The 20040-nt window shown below is 51.9% G+C and overlaps 7 protein-coding genes across 7 annotated transcripts; 5 read left to right on the top strand and 2 right to left on the bottom strand.

Annotated features, from left to right (window-relative positions):
• Positions 1-28: 28 nt before the first annotated feature.
• AUEXF2481DRAFT_40231 (uncharacterized protein) lies at positions 29-2036 on the top strand. The gene is made up of 4 exons (XM_013488057.1): positions 29-173; positions 225-704; positions 757-891; positions 945-2036. Exons 1-4 carry the CDS (start codon positions 117-119, stop codon positions 1590-1592), a joined length of 1320 nt encoding a protein of 439 aa, XP_013343511.1. The 5' UTR covers positions 29-116; the 3' UTR covers positions 1593-2036.
• A 200-nt stretch (positions 2037-2236) lies between these two features.
• Positions 2237-4000, bottom strand: AUEXF2481DRAFT_29705 (uncharacterized protein; the record flags this gene model as incomplete). The annotated part of the gene is made up of 2 exons (XM_013487983.1): positions 2237-2275; positions 2330-4000. 2 exons carry the CDS (start codon positions 3998-4000, stop codon positions 2237-2239), a joined length of 1710 nt encoding a protein of 569 aa, XP_013343437.1.
• Positions 4001-4156: 156 nt separating this feature from the next.
• AUEXF2481DRAFT_40233 (uncharacterized protein) lies at positions 4157-5474 on the top strand. Its single transcript, XM_013488058.1, has 4 exons — positions 4157-4404; positions 4465-4524; positions 4584-4971; positions 5029-5474. The coding sequence occupies exons 1-4, from the start codon at positions 4374-4376 to the stop codon at positions 5408-5410; spliced, it is 861 nt and encodes a 286-aa protein (XP_013343512.1). The 5' UTR covers positions 4157-4373; the 3' UTR covers positions 5411-5474.
• Positions 5420-6237, bottom strand: AUEXF2481DRAFT_40235 (uncharacterized protein). Its single transcript, XM_013488059.1, has 3 exons — positions 6129-6237; positions 6035-6078; positions 5420-5971 (listed from the first exon to the last, which is right to left on the bottom strand). The coding sequence occupies exons 1-3, from the start codon at positions 6131-6133 to the stop codon at positions 5652-5654; spliced, it is 369 nt and encodes a 122-aa protein (XP_013343513.1). The 5' UTR covers positions 6134-6237; the 3' UTR covers positions 5420-5651.
• A 382-nt stretch (positions 6238-6619) lies between these two features.
• Positions 6620-10679, top strand: AUEXF2481DRAFT_89044 (uncharacterized protein). Its single transcript, XM_013488170.1, has 3 exons — positions 6620-9516; positions 9573-9829; positions 9883-10679. The coding sequence occupies exons 1-3, from the start codon at positions 6939-6941 to the stop codon at positions 10549-10551; spliced, it is 3504 nt and encodes a 1167-aa protein (XP_013343624.1). The 5' UTR covers positions 6620-6938; the 3' UTR covers positions 10552-10679.
• Positions 10680-11180: 501 nt separating this feature from the next.
• On the top strand, positions 11181-12377 carry AUEXF2481DRAFT_40237 (uncharacterized protein). The gene is made up of 4 exons (XM_013488060.1): positions 11181-11260; positions 11341-11652; positions 11705-11942; positions 12002-12377. Exons 2-4 carry the CDS (start codon positions 11442-11444, stop codon positions 12195-12197), a joined length of 645 nt encoding a protein of 214 aa, XP_013343514.1. The 5' UTR covers positions 11181-11260; positions 11341-11441; the 3' UTR covers positions 12198-12377.
• Positions 12378-13439: 1062 nt separating this feature from the next.
• Positions 13440-18364, top strand: AUEXF2481DRAFT_29709 (uncharacterized protein; the record flags this gene model as incomplete). Its single annotated transcript, XM_013487984.1, has 2 exons — positions 13440-15299; positions 15416-18364. 2 exons carry the CDS (start codon positions 13440-13442, stop codon positions 18362-18364), a joined length of 4809 nt encoding a protein of 1602 aa, XP_013343438.1.
• Between the last annotated feature and the right edge of the window lie 1676 nt (positions 18365-20040).

Genomic DNA, 20040 nt, shown 5'->3' on the forward strand with positions numbered 1-20040 from the left:
GCCTATCCCTTGTCCAATCTCACCTCGATGATCAGGCATCACAGGGTGATCCAATATTCTCTCATGGCTCCGTAACCTTGTGAATTTGTTCCGAGTATTCATGTAACAGGATCGATATGCCGGGAGTGCCGTCTGGCAAAGGCTGCGAAGCTTGTCGTAAGCAAAAGAAGAAGGTGAGCCTCAGAGCTGTCAATGTTGAGTATCTGCCTTCTGACTACAGCAAGTGTGATCAAACAATACCGAGATGTTCAAGGTGTAACCGACTGGATCTGCAGTGTATCGGAGCTGGTAAACGCCGATTCAAATTCGTTACCACAGGCCACGAAAAGAATGACCAAAAGAGTGATATTGGCCAGTGTCCACATCGAGTAGTGCGGACACCGAGCAGTGATACAACTACACTTGCTTCCTCTCTGATAGGAAAGATCTCTGCCTCAACAGGCGTACGTTTCAATCTTGCTTGGTCCTTCGGGCCTTTCCTGGATGACGTGCCTCGAAGACTCGGTAGAAACCAAGCATTGGACGCAGCCACCAGAGCGCTTGTTACAGCTCATTCAGACTATTGTGTTCGACGCCCAGCATCGACATACGCCTTGATCAGGTACTCTCAAGCACTAAGTAGCTTACGCATATGTCTTGACGACAGAGCGGAAGCGCAATCTCCAGAGACGCTTTGCGCCGTAATGCTGCTCATGAGCTGCCAGGTAGGTAGTCCTGATCCCGTGAAAATACAGGATAGCTGAACACTACAAACAGGCGCTCCTCGGGACTACCGAAGATCGCCGGACTGGCCATGGCGAAGGTGCGGCAACTCTATTGATGATCAGAGGAGATTGCAGATCAGGAGATCCGTTTGAGCGCAAGCTCCTTGCATCTCTATACGCTTCTGTGGTAAGGGACACAGGTTTCTCCTTCTGGAACAATGTACTAACAAGTTCACACAGTTAGTCGAAGGCATCTTCAACCCCAAAATTCAGTTCAGCAATGCTGGTCTGAGACGATTGGGTGAGCAATACTTCAACCTCGAGAATGACACATGCAGGATTATGCACTGTCTGGCTGCTGTTCCAAGCTATCTCGATCACAGACACGGAAAGTTGTGCCCCGGGACCTTATCTGAGGTACATGCCGATTACGAGATTGTACGACAAATTGCTACAAGATCCCGCGACGAATTGAGGCTGGCCGAGGAATGTTCAGCCCCACAGACGTCATGTTCTGGTCAAGGGCCGACGACCCATGCTCACTTCCAACGAATACACTGCCTCAACCTAAGCGCTGTCATCTTACTCAATCGGATCCGTTTCGCTCTAGATCAAAAGTCGGACTCGGATTTGTGTAAGAGCGCAGACGAAATTGCCCGAGAGATCTTGTTGCAGGCTCGAGATGCATCGCGCTATGCACCACTCGGATCTTTGTACTTGATTGCGTGTCTTTCCATGGCATGGCTCGGCGCACAAGAGGAGGAACTGAGGAGCGATATCGTAACTACCATGCGGTCGTACTGGCCTGAAAAGATGTCGCGGATAGAAGCCGTCCTTGTCGCTCGAGAAAGACATCTTTTGAAATCGTGCATGTTGGGACTGACTTGAGGATGGATTCGATGGTCGTTGTGTTGGCATTGCGATTTGTAGCGCCATGGTACGCGGATATCTCACATGTATAACAAGCCTACATGTCAGTTAAAGTATCGGTGTTCAACTTCGCAAGTATTTCCGACACCTGTGCTTTCACATCAGGACTTTGGAAAGTGACTTCTCTGCCATTCAAGCGACGACTGGTTGAGAAATGAGACATGTAGTTCTTCGCGAGGTTGGTAGCAGCGATAGCTGAATTCTACTGTTAACGAGTCGGACATTTGTCAGATCCTTTCTCTCAAGGAGGTCACATAATCTCGTTAGGGAGAGCTTCCAGTCGATCGCTCGTGGGAAGAGAATTTATCGTGCAGTTCGTCAGGTGTGTGGGAGGCAAGTGCTTGACGAGTGCAGCGACGGACAGAGAACACCCTGCCGAGAAATGATCAATGGCGCATTGACCCCTCAATTCATGACGTGCCAATTCATGACGTGCCAATTCATGACGTGCAGGAGAAGATTGAAGAGGGGATGAAAGAACCTAACTTTTGTAATGGTAAAATACATGCTCGTAAGCTCATCAAAGGGTATCTACGAAATACCATATGCAAACAGCTAGTAGTCAAGAAGAGGCAAATCTATGTACAAATCATCCAGTTGATCTAACCAGACAAGAACTTGTATGGGTTCATGATGCCCTTCTATAAACATAGTCAGTAAGGTTGTGATGTTCAGAATGCAGTGTAGAGACTTACGGGGTCATAAAGGTCCTTGATCTGGCGCATAAGTCTGATCATAGTCTCGTCGCGACTGTAACCAATGAAAGGAGCCTTGGCAATACCGAGACCGTGCTCAGCACTGATACTGCCATTACGCTTAGCTACCCACTCGTAGACGAAAGGCTCAAGCTGCTTCTCGACGGCTTTGTCGTAGCGGCGTACAGGTACGTTAAGATGGAGGTTGGCATCACCCATGTGACCGTATCCAACAACGTCAACGATGGGGAACTCGTCGGTGTCACCAATGAGACCAGCCTTGTCCATTCGCTCGCGAGTCTCCTCGACCAGAGCGTACATCTCGCTGATGGGGATAGACAAATCGTACTTGTAGACACCGCCCCAGTGACCAAGATGCTCGGGTACACCCTCTCTGCAACCCCAAAGCTCACGGCTCTGAGTCTGGTCTTGAGCTACAACGCCGTCGCTGACGATCTCCTCGCCCATAACGTGTTCGAGGAAGCTCTCGAGCTTTTCTTGATCATGGTCGCTGTTGCTGCCGGAAGTCTCAACCAGACAGTAGAAGGGATGCTCGTTCTCGAGGGGCAAGCTGTTACCGCTAGCACCCTTGTACAGGTTCTGACTACGACCGTCCATGAGCTCGAAAGCAGAAAGAATCTCGCCGAGCATGCCCTTGGCTTCGGCGAAAGCTTGCTGAACCTTTTCGAAGGACTCCAGACCGAAGTAGGCAACATTTGTGGCCTGACTGCGCTGGGGGCAGAGGATTGAAATGGCAGTAATCATGCCGATGGTACCCTCGGCACCAATGAAGAGCTGCTTGATATCGTAGCCGGTGTTATCCTTGCGCAGCTTAGACAGGTTGTTGATGATAGTACCATCGGGAAGGACGGCTTCAATACCAAGCACATTGCCGTGCAAGCTGCCGTAGCGCAGTAGTCTGAGACCACCAGCGTTGGTTGCGACGTTACCACCGATCTGGCATGAGCCCTTTGCACCCAAGTCCAGGGGGAAGATGTGCTTTCTCTCAGCGAGATAGTTGTCAGCGACCTCAAGAATGACACCGGCGTCCGCAACCAGGATACCAGAGACGTCATCGAAGCTGCGGATCTGGTTCAAGCGGGCCAAGTTGACGACAATCTCATCAAAGACAGGAACACTTCCACCGACGAGACCAGTGTTACCACCCTGAGGAACAACAGCCAGCATGTTGTCGTTGCAGTACTTAAGGATCTTGCTGACTTCCTCAGTGTTGCCAGGCTTGACAACCAGCTTGGTGTGACCCTTGTACTTGCGCATCCAGTCGGCATTGTAGGGCTCAATGTCCTCGGACGCGTCCTTGCTGACACCATCAAGGACGGCAGACTCGTTGCCCAGCAGATCCTTGAACCATTTCACGTGGTCGGTTGTGAGCTCGGCAAACTTGGGGTCTCTCTTCAAGTCCGGGTATGATTCGGAGGTGTATTTGATTCTGCGAGCAGGGGCTTCGGGGCCATTTGTTCCAAGATCAGGATGCGGCTGGTGAGGCTCAGATGTGGCGGAGGTGGTGGGTTCGTTCTTTGTGCTCTCGAAGCGTCTCTGGCCGGCAAAGACAGCGCGGGGAGCAGTGCGGGCGATGGCGGCGCGGTTGAAGGCGAAGTTGGCCGCCCTAATCTGGCGCAATGCCGGTGCGCAGCGGTATAGAGGAGCCATTATGATAGTCCGACTATGTGTTAGTAACGGAAAAAGAGAGGATGGAAAAGAATTAGCACAATTCGGGCAAAGAAAGGGAGAGAAATAAAGAAACAAAAATTGTATGGCCGCAAGTCATTGAGAGCGCCATCTCCGCATCATCTTCGCCGCAGTCGCTCGTCACTTCGCTCACTCATGCTCGTCAAGCTCGGCTTGTGCCGCCGGTCTGGTCCAACGCGAAGCTCCCGCAAGCTGCAGTCTACAGCCATCCATCGGGCCCAGTCTTGTAGTCTATACAGCTGTGTGAACTTATCCCATCTCTTCATTTGTGTCTCTTAGCCCATCGCCTTCGACTCCGTACCAAACCTTCGTCACCACATAATCAACATCCACAATGGCCAGCGGTTACGATCGAGCTCTGTCTGGTATGCGATGACGCCAGTCCATCCGCCATCGAAACATGCAAATGCTGACTGTCTGACCAGTCTTCAGTCCTGATGGACACGTCTTCCAGGTCGAATATGCCCTCGAAGCCGTCAAGCGCGGTATGCCACTACTCAACATTCGCCCACTCAACTCCAGCAGTCAACTGATTGCCCCCCAGGAACTTGCGCCGTCGGTGTCAAGGGCGAGAAGATTGTCGTCTTGGGCTGTGAGAAGCGCAGTGCCATGAAGCTCCAAGATACACGCATTACTCCCTCAAAGATTGGTCTCATCGACAACCACGTCTGCCTCGCCTTCGCCGGTCTGAACGCCGATGCCCGTATCCTTGTCGACAAGGCCCGTCTCGAAGCTCAGAGTCACCGTCTCACCGTCGAAGATCCCGTTTCCATCGAATACATCACAAAGCACGTCGCTCAGGTCCAACAACGCTACACTCAATCTGGCGGTGTCCGTCCCTTCGGTATCAGTACTCTGATTGTTGGCTTCGACCCCAACAGCACTGAGGCTAGACTGTTCTACACCGAGCCCAGTGGTATCTACTCTGCATGGTTCGTCTATCCGTTGTTACATCGTTCTATGGACTCCTGCTAACTTAACAACAACAGGAAGGCAAACGCCATCGGCCGCTCATCCAAGACCGTACGCGAATTCCTCGAGAGAAACCACAAGGAGGGCATGGATCGCGAGGAGACTATCAAGCTTACCGTCAAGTCATTGCTTGAGGTTGTGCAGACTGGCGCAAAGAACATCGAGATCGCCGTCATGGAACCCGGCAAGCCCCTGGAAATGCTCAAGGTCGAGGACATTGAGAAGTACGTCGAGAGCATCAACAGCGAAAAGCAGGACGAGGCAAACACAAGAAGAGGTCCTCGTGCAGGAGGTGCTGGAGGTGCCGGAGCACAGGGTAGCACGACAGGCCCTGTGGCAGGCACCGAAGCCGTGCTGGCTAGCAGACCAGCAGGCGACGGTAGCGCACCTACAGAGTAGACACGACTTGCATTTGGGACTACAGCATTGGCGTTGAACGGCAAACAGAGACCTTTATGGCTGCATGATGAAGTGAAGGCAATGAAAAGACCTTAATACTCGACTTTGATGATGATGATGATGATGATTCGTGAATTCGTTGTTCTGTGTTGCGACCTGCGACCTGACTTTGATGCAGTAGCCGGTGGATTATATGCATGGTTCCAAGTGATTTTCGAGTATTCCACTCGTTATGAGCAGATCATCCCAGTCTCTCACTAGCCTCTTTCAGGCTCCAGATGGTCTGCTGCTCTTCCTCGCGCACACGGTCATCCTTGACGAAGCGGGCGTCCTTTCTCACATCCTCACTCTCGACCTGTAATCTGGCGTGCGGCGTCTTTGCTTCGAGAACAAAGTGGTTGTCACAGTGTGGGCAGTACTCGTCGCTCTCCTCGAACTCTTGAACATCTTTACGGAAAGCCTTTTTGCACTTTTTGCAAGCAAAGACCATTTCGAGGGTGGGCTTGAGGTCGTGTGTTTCTGACTCGGCGTGACATTCTGCGCAGTCGAACCATTTGCGACCTGTTGTGTCGTGTTAGTCTTGAGGGTGCGGCGAGACGGAAGTGGTGCGACGGAGGGACTTGCAGCAAGGAGAGCGGATTGAGACTTGAGCGTTGAGAACGTGTTTACTGTGGAGAGGTCAGATTGGGCTACAGCTGAGAGGAAAGAACCGACTTACCACATGATGCGAAGCTTTCGAGGAAGCGGAATACACGAGTAGAAACTGTGATGGAGCGCAGGTTGATATGGCAGCACAAAAGATTGAACAAGTGGATTGTGTACAGCGCTGGCGTCGGTCGAGTGTCACAAAATATAAGCTTTTGGCAATTGCAGCGGCGATCTAGGGGCACGGATGCGCGGAAGGCTGTTGCGGATCTGGGGAGAGCAAGTGCAGCCAATCAAGCCGTGTTGGCAAGAATAGCCCTTCTTCCAGCACTAAAGTCTGTCACGCCCTTGGCTGTGCGAATGCGTGACGCTACTTGCGTATCTCACAAAGGTGGCAGAATTATAGGAGCTGGCTACTCTATGTAAGTCAGCTTGGTTGTTTAGAAAGCTACCACTATCCCTACGACGCGCTGCTTGTGTGTAAACATGAGGAAGGCACGAGTTTGAAGTGACAAACTTTCACACGTGGGGCAGGAAGCGTGTAAGTGGCTGCTGCGCATACCGACGGTAATTACGAATTACGACGAGAGCCAGCTTGCGGCATTGAAGCCTGCCAACCAAACAACACGACATATCCATACACGACCCATTCGCTCAACTCCGCTCCTACCGCTCTATCCTCCTTATTGCCACGCGATTCACGCCATCCCTCTACATCCATCTTGCGGCGCGCAATCCGTCCTGCATCCTGTCAACCTCGTCCAAGCCCGTCACTGGACCAGCAAGCCCGTGGCGCCCAGCCTCGACCTGACCATGAACCATCGCCAAACCAGACAGTCATAGCTAGCGACAACAACATTGACTTACCACCAACTTGGCCGCCATGGCCAACGACGACCAGGTCAAGGATGAATCGTCCATCAAGCCTGTGTCGTCGCTTCGCTCGCGCTTTGAGAACATGACCACCCAGCGACAACCCGTCCAATCTACGCCTCCGCCCAGCGTACGCAGGTCTCTCGATCTTCCTCGTCCTCTTGTGCGCGCTGAACCGGCGTCCACCAACCCAACACAAGCGCTGAACAAAGCGAAGCCTCCTCCGCCAAAACCACGTCCTGTCTCGACAGCCTACCCGTTGACTCCTCGTCACTCTCCCCCTACTGTCAGCGTACAATCTCCCGCCTCCCCACCTAGAGATCTGAACCTCCGTGTCACAAATGCGACCCCTTCAAAGTCTCCTCCTACGTCCACTTTGTCAACTCCAGGCTCGACAAATGCCTCTCCGGCAGGCTCTATTCGTCACTTTCGCACTCCAAGCCGAGTGACCACTCCTGCGTTAGAGGCTCGTATGTCGGCTTTCCTGCATGCCTCATCAGAAACATTGCTGGACAGTAAGCCTCAATCGAACGGCGATCAAGGACCAAAGAGCCCAAACTTCGGAGGACCTCCGCCTGTCAATCGTGCTGGGAAACCAAAGCTGGGTAGTTCGGCTTCTGCTAGTGTCGAGAGCCTCGCGCCCTTGAAATCAAACAGAACTGGAAACAGCCACGTCTCGCCTTTCGGCACGCCTCCAAGCAGTTCTGAAAGTACTCCCCATGCCGAGCAAGTCGTCCCTTCTGTACCCTTCGACTCGAAACCAAGGAATCAGTCTACTTCTCACGGTTACTTTGCTGGCGTGGTGGCTCCCCGACTCGCTCCCGTACAATCTCGAAACCCTTCTCCCAAACCTCTGAGCCGCTCATACGACTCTTCCTCGTTTCATCCTTCCCGACTTCAACAAATACCTCAGAGAGGCCCGATCGCAGTACAAGATGGTACCAACGAGGAGGATGCGCCGACACTGCCGCCTCGTCCCGAGCGCGAGATGCATTCTGGACGTACCAGCCCTACACGCTTCAACAACAGGATACCTGCCCGCCAATCCCTGGATATTCCACGCCGGACGAGTGCCGCTGCCGCTAATACAGACAGCGCCATGATGCCTCCGCCACGTCGTACCCAGCCAGCTCCGCTTCAAACGTCCGCGAGTGCACTATCACAAGGCTTTGACAGGAGACGTTCGGTCACGCCTGCTGCTACTCCTTCAACTAGCAAACCTCCACCTCCTGCTATTCCGGCACCTCGTCGTTCAGTTGACACCCGTCGTGAAGACTTCAAAACCGTTCCATCCACTCCTCTGTTGACGGATCGGGGCGACGACGTCGAAGATGCTCCTGTCAATTATCCTGGTGGTAACCCTCAAGACTTTCCGGATGCATCGCAAGCAAATAGACGCCCTCCGCGATTCAAGAGCCGTCCTTGGGAAATTCACACAGGATACGACACTCGTACTTTTGCAGTATGTGGAGACTTGGTGTGCACGACGGGCTACATTACGCGTGTATGGAGTCTGCGCACCGGCGAGTCGTCTCTAACCCTGTCCCATGGCGATAACGTTAAAGTCACTGCATTGGCCTTCGCGCCAACAGCCGATGCGGAGAACGAAGGGCGGCGACTCTGGCTTGGAACGAACATTGGCGAGATTCATGAGGTTGACATCCCTAGTCAATCCATTGTACACACCAAGTCCAATGCACATCCGAGACGAGAAATACTCAGGATTTTCCGCCACGCTTCAGAGCTATGGTCTCTAGATGACGATGGCAAGCTCAATGTTTGGTCGCCGGGGTCCGCAGGTATGCCTAGTCTGGATACTATACCCACTACCTTCAGGGCTATGCGAGGTCATTCTTGCTCGGTCATTGTCGGTGGACACCTCTGGCTTGCCGCAGGTAAAGAAATCAGAGTGTTCAAACCAAGTGCAGCTACAGAAGCTGCTTTCAACGTCTTGCCGAAGCCTTTGTTAGTTGAAGGCGCAGGCGACATAACTGCTGGTGCTATCATACCCAGCAAACCAAGTCTGGTTTACTTCGGTCATTCTGATGGCAAAGTTTCTGTCTACCAACACCGCGACTTCAAGTGTGTTGGTGTATATAGCATCAGTCCGTATAAGATCAGTTCTCTGGCAGGTGCCGGAGACTATCTTTGGGCTGGATATACTGCCGGCACGATATTCGTATACGACACATCCGCCACGCCCTGGCGAGTCATGAAAGACTGGGTCGCACACGACAATCCCATCTGCAGTATCCTCACAGACACACAAAGTATATGGAAGATGGACAATCGCTTGCAAGTCGTGAGTCTCGGCCTTGATAATACCATCAGGCTATGGGATGGCATGCTACGCGAGGACTGGCTGGAGACCAAGATGCAACAGAGCGATAATGAATTCTGCTCCTTCGAGGAAATCACTGCCGGAGTGCTTACATGGAATGCTGGCGCCGTGAAGCCTAATCACCTCAAGGGTAGTGAGAAAGATGCTGCCTTCTTTAGGGACTATTTTTCCTCGAACGCTCCTCCAGACATCCTCATTTTCGGTTTCCAGGAACTGGTAGATCTGGAGAACAAGAAAGTCACAGCTAGTACGTATATCTTCTTTTACTCTGAACCGTTGAACAGACACTGACAACCTGGACAGAGAGCTTTTTCAAGAGCAGGAAGAAGGATCCTACAGAGCAAGAGCACATGTCGCATCAATACAGAGCCTGGCGAGATCATCTCACTAGATGCATTGAAGATTACATGCCGGCCACACAGGGTTACACTCTGTTACACACGTCTAGCATGGTTGGTCTCTTCAGCTGCGTCTTCGTCAAGACATTTATTCGAGGTCGCATCAAGCAAGTGCATACCGCAGAAGTGAAGCGTGGCATGGGCGGTCTGCATGGAAACAAGGCAAGTCGCAACACTCTCTGTACTCGTTTCACAATTGCTGACCAACGCGGAAGGGAGCTTTGATCATCCGCATGATTCTGGACGACAGTTCGTTGTGTCTTGTGAATTGCCATCTTGCTGCCGGTCAGACGCAAACACTCCACCGTAATAATGACATTGCCGCAATTCTCGAAGCAGAATGCCTTCCGGTTGCCGCTGTTAGCAACACGGCTGGCACTTTTGTTGGCGGTGGTGATGGCAGCATGATCTTGGACCACGAGATCTGTGTCTTGAATGGAGATCTCAACTATCGCATTGATGCGATGCCGCGTGATACGGTCGTGCGCGCTGTTAACGACAGGAACTTGGCGAAACTGCTTGAACGTGATCAACTTCTACTGTCACGCAGAAAGAACCCAGCGTTTAGACTACGCGTGTTCCAGGAAATGCCCATCACATTTGCGCCGACGTATAAATACAACGTGGGTACCGATGACTATGACACGAGCGAGAAGAAGCGAGCGCCCGCATGGTGCGACAGGGTACTCTACCGAGGCATGGGCAGGGTGAAATGCGAGGATTACAGACGATGGGAGGTCAGAGTCAGCGATCATAGGCCAGTGAGCGCACGATTGAAGATCCGCATCAAGAAGGTCGATGACCAAAGGCGGGTCGCGGCATGGAGTCGGCGGGAGAAGGAATTCGAAAAGTACAGTGAACGGATCGCAGGCGAGGCCAAGTAAGTCGTTCATTGTAATTGATGTCGCGTGTGCACTTGAAACTGACGTTCTTGACAGGCTGGACTACCTGACGAACATCCTAGGGCTCCCACGAAAAGAAGCATTGAATCTATTGAAAGGATGATCGATCGAAGGAAGGAGGCTGAAAATTAATAGATTCCGAGCCTCATCATCAGACGCTAATAATCCTAAGGTACCTCGTACCAGCCTCGATCGTGCCCCTCATCCAACTCCACATTTTGTCCCTGTCCCTTGGTAGGGTTTATTAAGGAACGCACAGGATTGTAATATACAACGACCACATACCTACTTGATCCCAAAAAGTGTTTCGACCTCTGACTGCAGAGGCACTGAAATTCATCTCAGCGATACATTTCTGCGAGTCCGATTCACAGCAGCTTGAGTAAAAAATCGACTCGGGGGTTTCTACGTATCCCACAGCTAGCCTTGACAATGATTTATGAGATGACGGAGATCTGATGGCTTTATGATGGCTTTTTGACGTGTTGGATACAAAACCCCACACGCTCGGTAGAAGTTCCCCTTCTGTCGACTGTCCCATTTGTAGCGGTCATGTAGCTTGTGCACAGGACAATGACATCACAAAACATTGCATGTCATTGGATTGGAAACAAAAAGAACGACTCCATACGGCGATGAGCAGCAGTCGTTTGTTCTCTCATCCATTTAACTAAGTTCCAATTCCTCCAATGTACGCAAGACCCTTCAATTCTTCTTTTCTCAAGACCTTGTCAAGAGCCGGTTTCCAGACAGCGTCTAATCATATCAAAGCTTCAACACCCCTCACACGTCTCTCAGTTCAACGTCTTGTACCCACTGTCCATAGACAGTCAATTCGCTTCGCAAGCAGTTTCCAGGACGAAAAGCAGGAAATGGATGCAAAGGAAGCAAGAGGCGAGGCGCCTGAGAAGCCTGTCGAGGATTGGCAGAAGCGTGCACCTTACAAGATTCACGAGTCCAACGAGAACTTCAAGGCCAGATATGAAGCAAGCTGTCACTGCGGCAGGGTCAAGTACCAACTGAGCAGAGAAGAGCCTCTTGATTCCAAGTTGTGCCATTGCACAACTTGCCAGACCCAGCATGGTATGTTGCCAATTGAACAGTACCACAATACTATTCCTAACGTCAACAACAGCTGCGCCTTTCCAGTGGGCTGCCATCTTCCACAAGGACGACATCAACTTCAGTAACGGACATCACGATCTCGAGTGGTACGACCCCAGTTCAAAGTCAATCGAACACAAGCTTCCCTGCAAGGTTCGCTGCTCTTTCTGCCACAGTCCCATCATGGACGAGGGTAGAAACATGATCCTGCTCTTCCCCAGCTTGGTTCACCTGAAGAACGACGAGGACAAGGCCAACTTCAAGCCCAGGTATGTATATTGTTGCGGCTATCTGCCTTCCCACATACCCTTACTAACACAATGCCTAGATGCCACATGTTCTACAGCCAGCGTGTCATGGACATCCCTGACGGTCTCCCCAAGTGGTCGGGCCTCAACGACAGCAGTGAGCTCATCGAGGACAGCCCCCCAGAGCTCGTTCGTGAGCACGAGAGAAAGCGTGAGCAAGAGAGAAAGGAGAAGCACGAGAAGGAAGAGAAGGGAGAGAAGGACGAGAAGAAATAAGCAGACGTCACACGACATAGCGACTGCTGCTCTCACAGCTCCATGATGTAACGAAAAAGCAAACAGTACACGATACTGCTATGTGTTGGATGAAAGGACAGTACCACCTCAACAGTTGGGAGGAAACACGATCTTGGTTCTTCTAGAGATGAAGACATTGGAATGAACGCAAATGAATCACACGAATTCTCACCAAACCTTTCAGAAAGCCGTGTGCTTGCCCTTCGTTTCTAGTAAGGCTTATATTCTCGTGCTACTTGTGACTTATGTAGTTTGCATACGGTCAGCGGCTGTGGATTGCTTGATACCCAGAATTCAGCACATGGTAGGTATCCCTCCACTACTGTCTTAAATCTTCCTGGCCACGTGCATCATAGCTCGTGTACATCCATTGAGGGGACGTTCACCTGTGATTTCCGCCTCTTTTACCGTTCACAGTAGTCGTATACGGTGCTGGTCGCTAGCTCACAACATCACGCCGACTTTCGTGCCAGGGCCGCCAAATTTTCGACCAAGTCGTTTTGCCGTTCCAGTCACCCGGTCCTCACTCCCACCTTTCTCCTCGAGACGATCAGCGTCACAAAGGCCTTCGACACATAGTCGAGGCAGCTCACCTTGTATATCTCAAGCTTTATCGAGTATCGTGGTCTTGATATTCTCGCGTCGGCGGCTCACAAGACCTTCGCTGTGATCTGAGCTTTCGATCAATCGGACTACACCTGCCACACCACATCAACAATCGTCAGCCAAAGCAGTCGTTCGTTCCAGGTCCTCATTCATTACCCTTCTCAAGACCAGAGTATCTTTCCTTTCTTTACCTTCGAACCTCACCTGACTTGGTTATCTTCGCGTGTAGACGCGGCTGCTTTTTGCACAAGAGCGATACTACCACATCCAGGCCACGTCCAGCCCGGATCTTCACAACCATTTTCGATCAAATCAAGGTCTACACTGAGTAGCTCTTTCCTACATCAGGTGAGTGACACATCCTTAACGTACCTCTTGTCAAGTACGAACCATCAGTGGTTACCTCATTCGGAAAGCGCCGATGCCGATCGGTCGTCTTCCATTCTCACGCGTTTTCCAATTTATCCAGCTTCCCCACACTCCTCGTCGCGTCCTCCACCTCAAATCGCTCTTTCACGCGGGTGGTTCGGTAGCAAAAAAAAGATGCCTTGAGATGCTAATTTTCGGTCGCGACCTCACAGGCCTTGCGACAAACAGATCTTCAAGTCCAGAGTCATGCCGAAGAGAAAGAACGGCGGTAGCAGTGGCGGACCTCCTGCTAAAAAGCCTCGCCAGGATGATGAGGACGAGGTGGACGAGGTAGCCGACGACTTCTTCGAAATTAAGAGCATCATCGGCGAGAGAGTCAACGAATACCGTGTCGACTGGCAAGACATTGGCTCCAAGAAGTTCACGCCCACCTGGGAGCCCAAGGAGAACGTCACCGACGCCGCTATCGAGGAATGGGAAGGAAAGAAGAGGCTGAAAGAGCAGAGAAAGAGCGAGGGTACAGCCGACAAGGGAAAGGGCAAGGTTAGAGACACAGCTGGTCCTTCGTCGGGCAGTTTCATCCAGTTCGACAGCGACGAGGAGGATGACTCCAAAGACACGCAGCGCCCTTCGAAGCCTGCTGCTTCTGCGTCTAGACAACCCGTCACGTTGAAGCTCAAGAAGCCTGTCAAGCTCGTCACCGAGACCGCCGAATCTGCACCCAACTCACCTGAGCCTCCTGAGAAGAAACCCGGAAGGCCGAGCAAGTCTGCAACCAGACCACAATCCGAGGAAGACGACGATGACGACGACGGTGATGTCGTTCTGATGGAAGTCACCAAGCCTGTCAAGCGTGGTCGTGGTAGACCTAGAAAGTTATTACCAGAGATCGGTCGTCAGAAAGAGCAGGATGACGAAGACGTCCAGTTCTTCAACCAGCCTGCTGGACCTGCCAAATCGAGCCCTCTGCAGCCATCCAACCGTCAGAAAGCGATACAAGACGACGGCGAGGTAGCCAGCTCAGCTCCGTTGAAGAGAGGTCCTGGAAGGCCCAGAAAGAGTCTGCTGTCCAGGTCTACAGAGCAGTTAGACCAGCAATCTGAGAAGCGCAAGCCTGGTCGGCCGAAGAAGTTGTCTCGCGCCACGCTCGATTCTTCTGACGAAGACTCGAACGACAAATTGTCCAGAATACGGCGCAAATCTGGCCCCCAACGCACGCCTGTCGTGCCCATCTCGATTGAGATGTTTGATATTCCCGACGATGATGCTCCCATCCAAGTTTCAGAGGCACGCACAGCACGTGTTATACCAGAGTCTTCCAATGAAGGTGCTGAAGACGTCCCGCAGACGTCTCGCCAACACATCCAGCCCAACACTGCGCCGGTTGCAGTTGGTAATCCATCGACTCCAGCTGGTGCAGCTCGTCCCGATGAAGCTGGCACCACCGAAGTCGAGGAAAGCGACCTTGATTCTGCTGCCGCACAATTGCAGCGCGAGACACGATCAGCTCACAAACAACTGCCTGTCGATGTCGAACAAGCATCGAGGGAGCTTGATGAAGACGAAGATGAAGAAGTTAGCGACTTCCACTCATCTCAGGTTCTCAGAGGTACTCAACAAGAGCCGGTTGATCATGAAGAGCAGAGCACGAGCTTTGTTGACGCGGAAGAATCGGCTGCTCTAGTCGATATTATCGCTATTTCCTCGAGTCTTGACAACGTTGATGATTCCACGGCAATGGTAGACGCCGCTGCGGCTTCGAGCCTCTCTGCAAAAAACTCGCCCTATGAACCAGGCACCACCACTGGATCAACACTCACTTACAGCTCGATTAACAGCTCGTCAGGCGTACACACAATGCCAGTCCCGGTTGCGATTTCTCGCCGCTTCGCTGCTGGTGTCGTGATTCCAGACTCACAGAGCCACTTGGACGGAACCAGTCTTCATCTTTCAGAACCTCAGATCGAGCAAGTTGACATATCGATGAGAGATGTCGAGGACGTCGAAGATGTTGAAGACGATCCTACCGAAAGTCAGATCGTGATCGAGGGCAATGCTGAGCAGGGCTCTATTCCTGAGAGCAGCGTGGTACAGGTACAGGTACAGGTAAGATCCGTCACTTTGATACTGTTATGCACATCTGGTTATCTAATCTTGATCTTGTCGCGTTGCTTGACGCGATATGGCGCGTCCTGATTGGCTCGGCTAACTTTCCTTTTTAGATGTCAGAGGATGCTCCGCAGCCGAACGTCGCTACTCAGAGCGAGCCATCACTGGATGCAACAATCGGAAACATTATCAACCCGGAACCTATTCTCATTGCGGTATCAAGCCCTGTTGCTCAAGTATCTGAGCAAATTCTTACGCGTTCTGTTTCGCCGGCATCTGAAGTTGCTGCGCGTTCCAGCTCAACCTCATCGGCACCACCTACAGAGGTCCCCGATAAATCGACACAGACGGACTCTCAGCAATTTGGTGATTCCCAATCGCAGCAGGAGGACGAGATCTCGTTTCAGTCACAACCGAATACTCCCCGTGCTCTCAACCAACAAATCGGCCAAAACACAGCATCCGTCGAAGTGACCACCCAGCAAAGTCACGTGGAACAAGCCGCCCAGCTGGTCTCCTTCCAACAACAACAACAGAACCAACCACCCCCGACACTTGAGTTTGCGGTGCGCAGTTCTGCAGAGGATTTGACCACATCTTCTTCGACTGGACTTCTGACTCAAGTGCCTCAACTTCCTGTGCAGAGAGGACCCACCCTGGTCGCGTCTGTTCAAGACACCTTGACAAGTCAATATCAGAAACCACCATCTGCTGATTCATCAAGCCCCATTCCTGCCATTCCATCGCAGTTCTCGGGCACTATTGGTGAATCTGCCCCCTCTCCAATTCGTGCTCACACACCGAACTCCAACATGAGTGGTCCTCCTAGACGTACCACAAAAGAGCGAGTGGACGCCATGAGAGCTGCTGTTAAGTTAAGATTTGAGGCTGAAGAGATTCGCATTGCCGCCGAGGAAGCCGCCGCGGAAACCGCTGAGCAAGCCGCTGAGCAAGCTGCTACGCGCACAGCACCCGCCATGAGTCTCTCAATCCCCAGTGTCTCCTCGCCTAAGCCTGCATCCGCTGTGCCTGCAAGACTGATGTCGCCTGCTGTTACTGATCGTGAGGTTCGTTCCCCTTCGACTGTTCCTCCTGTCGAGATTATACCTGAGCAGGCACCCGAGGAGTACTCGCGCTCAGAGCGCTATGAGACCTTGCTCCCTGGTCAAGAGCCTCAGATCAACGCATCGCGCGCATATGTCTCACAGGATCTTGATATGCCGGACGCCTCTGTTGTTGATCTTGACCACAACCAGCACTTGGTCTCACTGGATTTCGGTACACTTCAGAGGTCCTATTACAAGGGTGTCTTCGGCGATTGCAAGAGCTTCGTCGACGAATTCACCTTGCACAAAGTCTGGCCCGCTGAAACTGGTCTTGCGTATGAAGCTCGTGCCTTCATTCATCGTCTCCACAACTACGTCAACCACCCTGACCTTGAGAATGTCGGCACCTTCGATTCCACCCAAGCCAGTCCAGCTACGCAGGCGGAGTGGGACGAGAGCATCAGTTCCAAGTTCAGATTTTTGAAGACTCTACTGGACGCTGCAAAGCGTCACAACTTGCACCTTGCCTTACTCGTCGAGCCTGGAAGACTTGCTGGTATTCTTCAGAACTTCTTGCAAGCCACCAATATTATGTACAACGTGATTGATGGCGAGAACAACGTAGTAAACCAGAGTTCAACCGCCACCATGTTGTTGACCACCGTCACAACTGCTGTTGACATGCCGTTGTTGGACATGGACATGATCGTCGTCCTTCCTGGAAGTTTGTCTGACGAAACCATTACCCGCACCCAGAAGATGCTCTCGCATAACACGCTCGTGCCGACCATCTCTCTTGTGGTTCCCTTCACGATCGAACATGCCGAACGCTGCCTTTCCTCGACAGTTTCCGAGTCAGAACGTCTTCACGTACTTGTCAGCACCACCACAGGTGAGAGGCTGAACGCTGGCTGGCAGAATGGCGGTAACGAGTCGGACTTCAGTCGCAAGGCATCAGACATCATTGCATGGATTCTGAACCCTGCAGAGTCAGACTGGCCGCTCTATGGTCTGCCTGAAATGAAGCTGATCGAAGCCATACCCAGTCAACCCAGTTCCGAAGATGAGCTCGCAATCAACGGCGACTCTAACAAACGCCAACTTGACGCCCCCGAGGTACCTTTGGCAAAGAAAGCCCGCGTCGAAGAGTCACTCCCTTTGACCATCAACCCTAATGACATGCATCTCCCATCCGGTGAGATTCCTCACTCGCATATTAGCGATTCTGTGCCAGCCTCTCAGCATGCCTCGACCCTCCAGGAACTCAACCGTGCTCGGCAGCAGGTCTCAGATTGGGCTCAGGATATGGAGAAGCAACAGTTCAACTGTGAAGAACAGCGTGCTCAGATGGTTCAAGCTCAAAAGGAGCGCAACGAAGCCCTCGAGAGTGTGCAAAGAGTGACCAACCGTCTTGAAGGCTTGCAGACCAAGAACATCTCTTTGCGCGACGAGGTCTTGGACCTGAAGAAGCAGCTGGGCGTAGCACAAGTCGCTCTGCTCAACCACACAATTCCCGAGCGTGCCGAGCTCGAACAAAGCAAGGCCGATACTCTGGCCGCCGTTGCCGATAGAGACAAGGAGATCAAGCGTACAAAGGCCACCGAAGAACAGCTAGACTACCTGCGCGACCAATACCAGTCTCGCTCCAACGAGAACACCTCCCTTGCAGCTGCCAACACCGAACAGGAGAGACGCATCTCTGCACTCGAGATCAGGGCATCTGGCGAGCAAGCCAGACTTCGCACCATCAACGTCGCGACTTACACAGACAAGGTCATGGACGACAACAGGAGGCTCAAGATCATGCTCAGGGAAAGAGAAGGTACCATACAACGCGTTACCGAGGAAAACGTTCGTCTTCGCGAGACTACTCGTGGACGTGTTGGTACTCGCGCCACTAGCATTCCTCGCAGTCCTGCCCGTGCTAACGCCCGCGAATCTCTCAGTCGTCAGGGTAGTCCCTCGATTGACAAGCGTCCTCCTCATCCTCTTAGCAAGAGTACTACCAAGGAGTAGATTGCGCAGAGATCAGGTTAGCAGGGTATTTTACCAAGGAGTGGACGACGGGATCAGCCACCAAGGAAGAAACGAGCGATCGGTTCAGCGAAGGTCACGGCTGAGGAGTAATACACAAGAGATCCGGAGAGCAAGTCTGCCATCACGAAAAAGATGGAAGAATCTGAGCAAGATGTCTACCACTGAGGAGTAGACCGCAAAAAGGACCAGATTAGCTAGCTTTTTACTGTAACGATTACTACGAAATAAGATTGCTCGATATGCTCATCTGACCAGCGCAGAGAACGTGAAACTTGACATACTTGAAGGTGTCATTTTACCGAATCATAACTGTCAAACGCAAATTTCGCGACGTCCCATGTGTCCAACTTCCCTTTCTGTTCTTCCAATAGCCTTTGTTCGTGCACAATACCTCGTCCTAAGACCTTTGCAGCTTCTCGTAATGGCCAGAGGATGAAGAGTTGACCTAGTCTAGTATGCAAATTTCGCAAGTGGAAATCAAAGCTGTGGCATATCTCTAGCGCTGCTTGACGCGACTGATGGAGCAATGTGGAAGCCAGGCCTGGAGGTATCTGGGAGGGTTGCGCGGATAGCAAGATGGTTTCGATGAGGAGGATCAGGGTCGCGTTGTAAAGGGAGTGACAATTTGCCGCGTAGAGGGAGATGAAAGTGAGGGATTGCTTTGTCAGTAATGCGGGATCGGAGATCAAGGTAACTTTGCCATCTGGCGTGGTGGCCCAATCTGTTCGCCATTCTTGCAGTGCGACGAAATCGGCGAGGGATTATTTTGCTAGATTGTGGTGGGCAGTTGTATTCATTTCCGTGGCTTCGGCATTGTTCTGCAAGGCGAAGAGTGTGCTTCTCAACGCGGGCAGATGGGTCATTATGTCGAGTAGGTCATCCATGGAATCCTTCGTTGTACTGTGCCATTGCCATGGTGTCGTCCTCCAGGTATGTTCATGAAGAAAGGTGGGACGTCTAACAGCTAGAGAGGAGAGTATCATGAGGAAGCGACTGCTTCTGAAAAGATCGAATGTGACTCGATCTTTGCACGCTCCTGGCCCCTGTAGCAGAAAGAGCGTTAAGATACCTTAACCGTGTCGAATCCAGGCATCATGGCTCGTATAAAGCATCATCTGCTATAGTCAGAAAACAAGTCACGAAAGCATGGAAGGTCACATCTCGCCTCGTATAAGCCCATGATCATTATTGACAAGAGCATATCAGCCCATCATACCCTTCTTCATATTGAATAGGCCATGGTTGATGCTATCGAGGCATTGGCCGTACAAGCCAATGCCATGTCGTGTGATGCTTGCCTCATTCTGCACGCGGCCATAGAAAGATTTGGATAGCGCGAGCAGGCACTTCCAGGCTAAACTGTCTGGTCGTGTTGTAGCATTGAAACCTACCCACCTCGCGCGGGAATCATGCTCCGAGAAAAATTCGTGGTTCAGGTGTGCAATAAAGATGTCGTCGTTGGCTATTACGAGTGCCGCTGGTACAATGCACTTACGAGGTTTGGGAGGGGAGTATTGAATAACTTGGAATTCGTTAGAGTGGGGTCCGCATTCGAACTTGTCTTTTGCGCAGCGAGAGCAGTTGGGGCGTTGCTCATCTTAGAACTCCGTCAGCGCGCATTTCGAGAATATGAGCTGTAGACTTGGCCACTGATT

Source organism: Aureobasidium subglaciale, assembly GCF_000721755.1.
Source record: "Aureobasidium subglaciale EXF-2481 unplaced genomic scaffold scaffold_11, whole genome shotgun sequence".
Lineage (NCBI taxonomy): Eukaryota > Fungi > Ascomycota > Dothideomycetes > Dothideales > Saccotheciaceae > Aureobasidium > Aureobasidium subglaciale.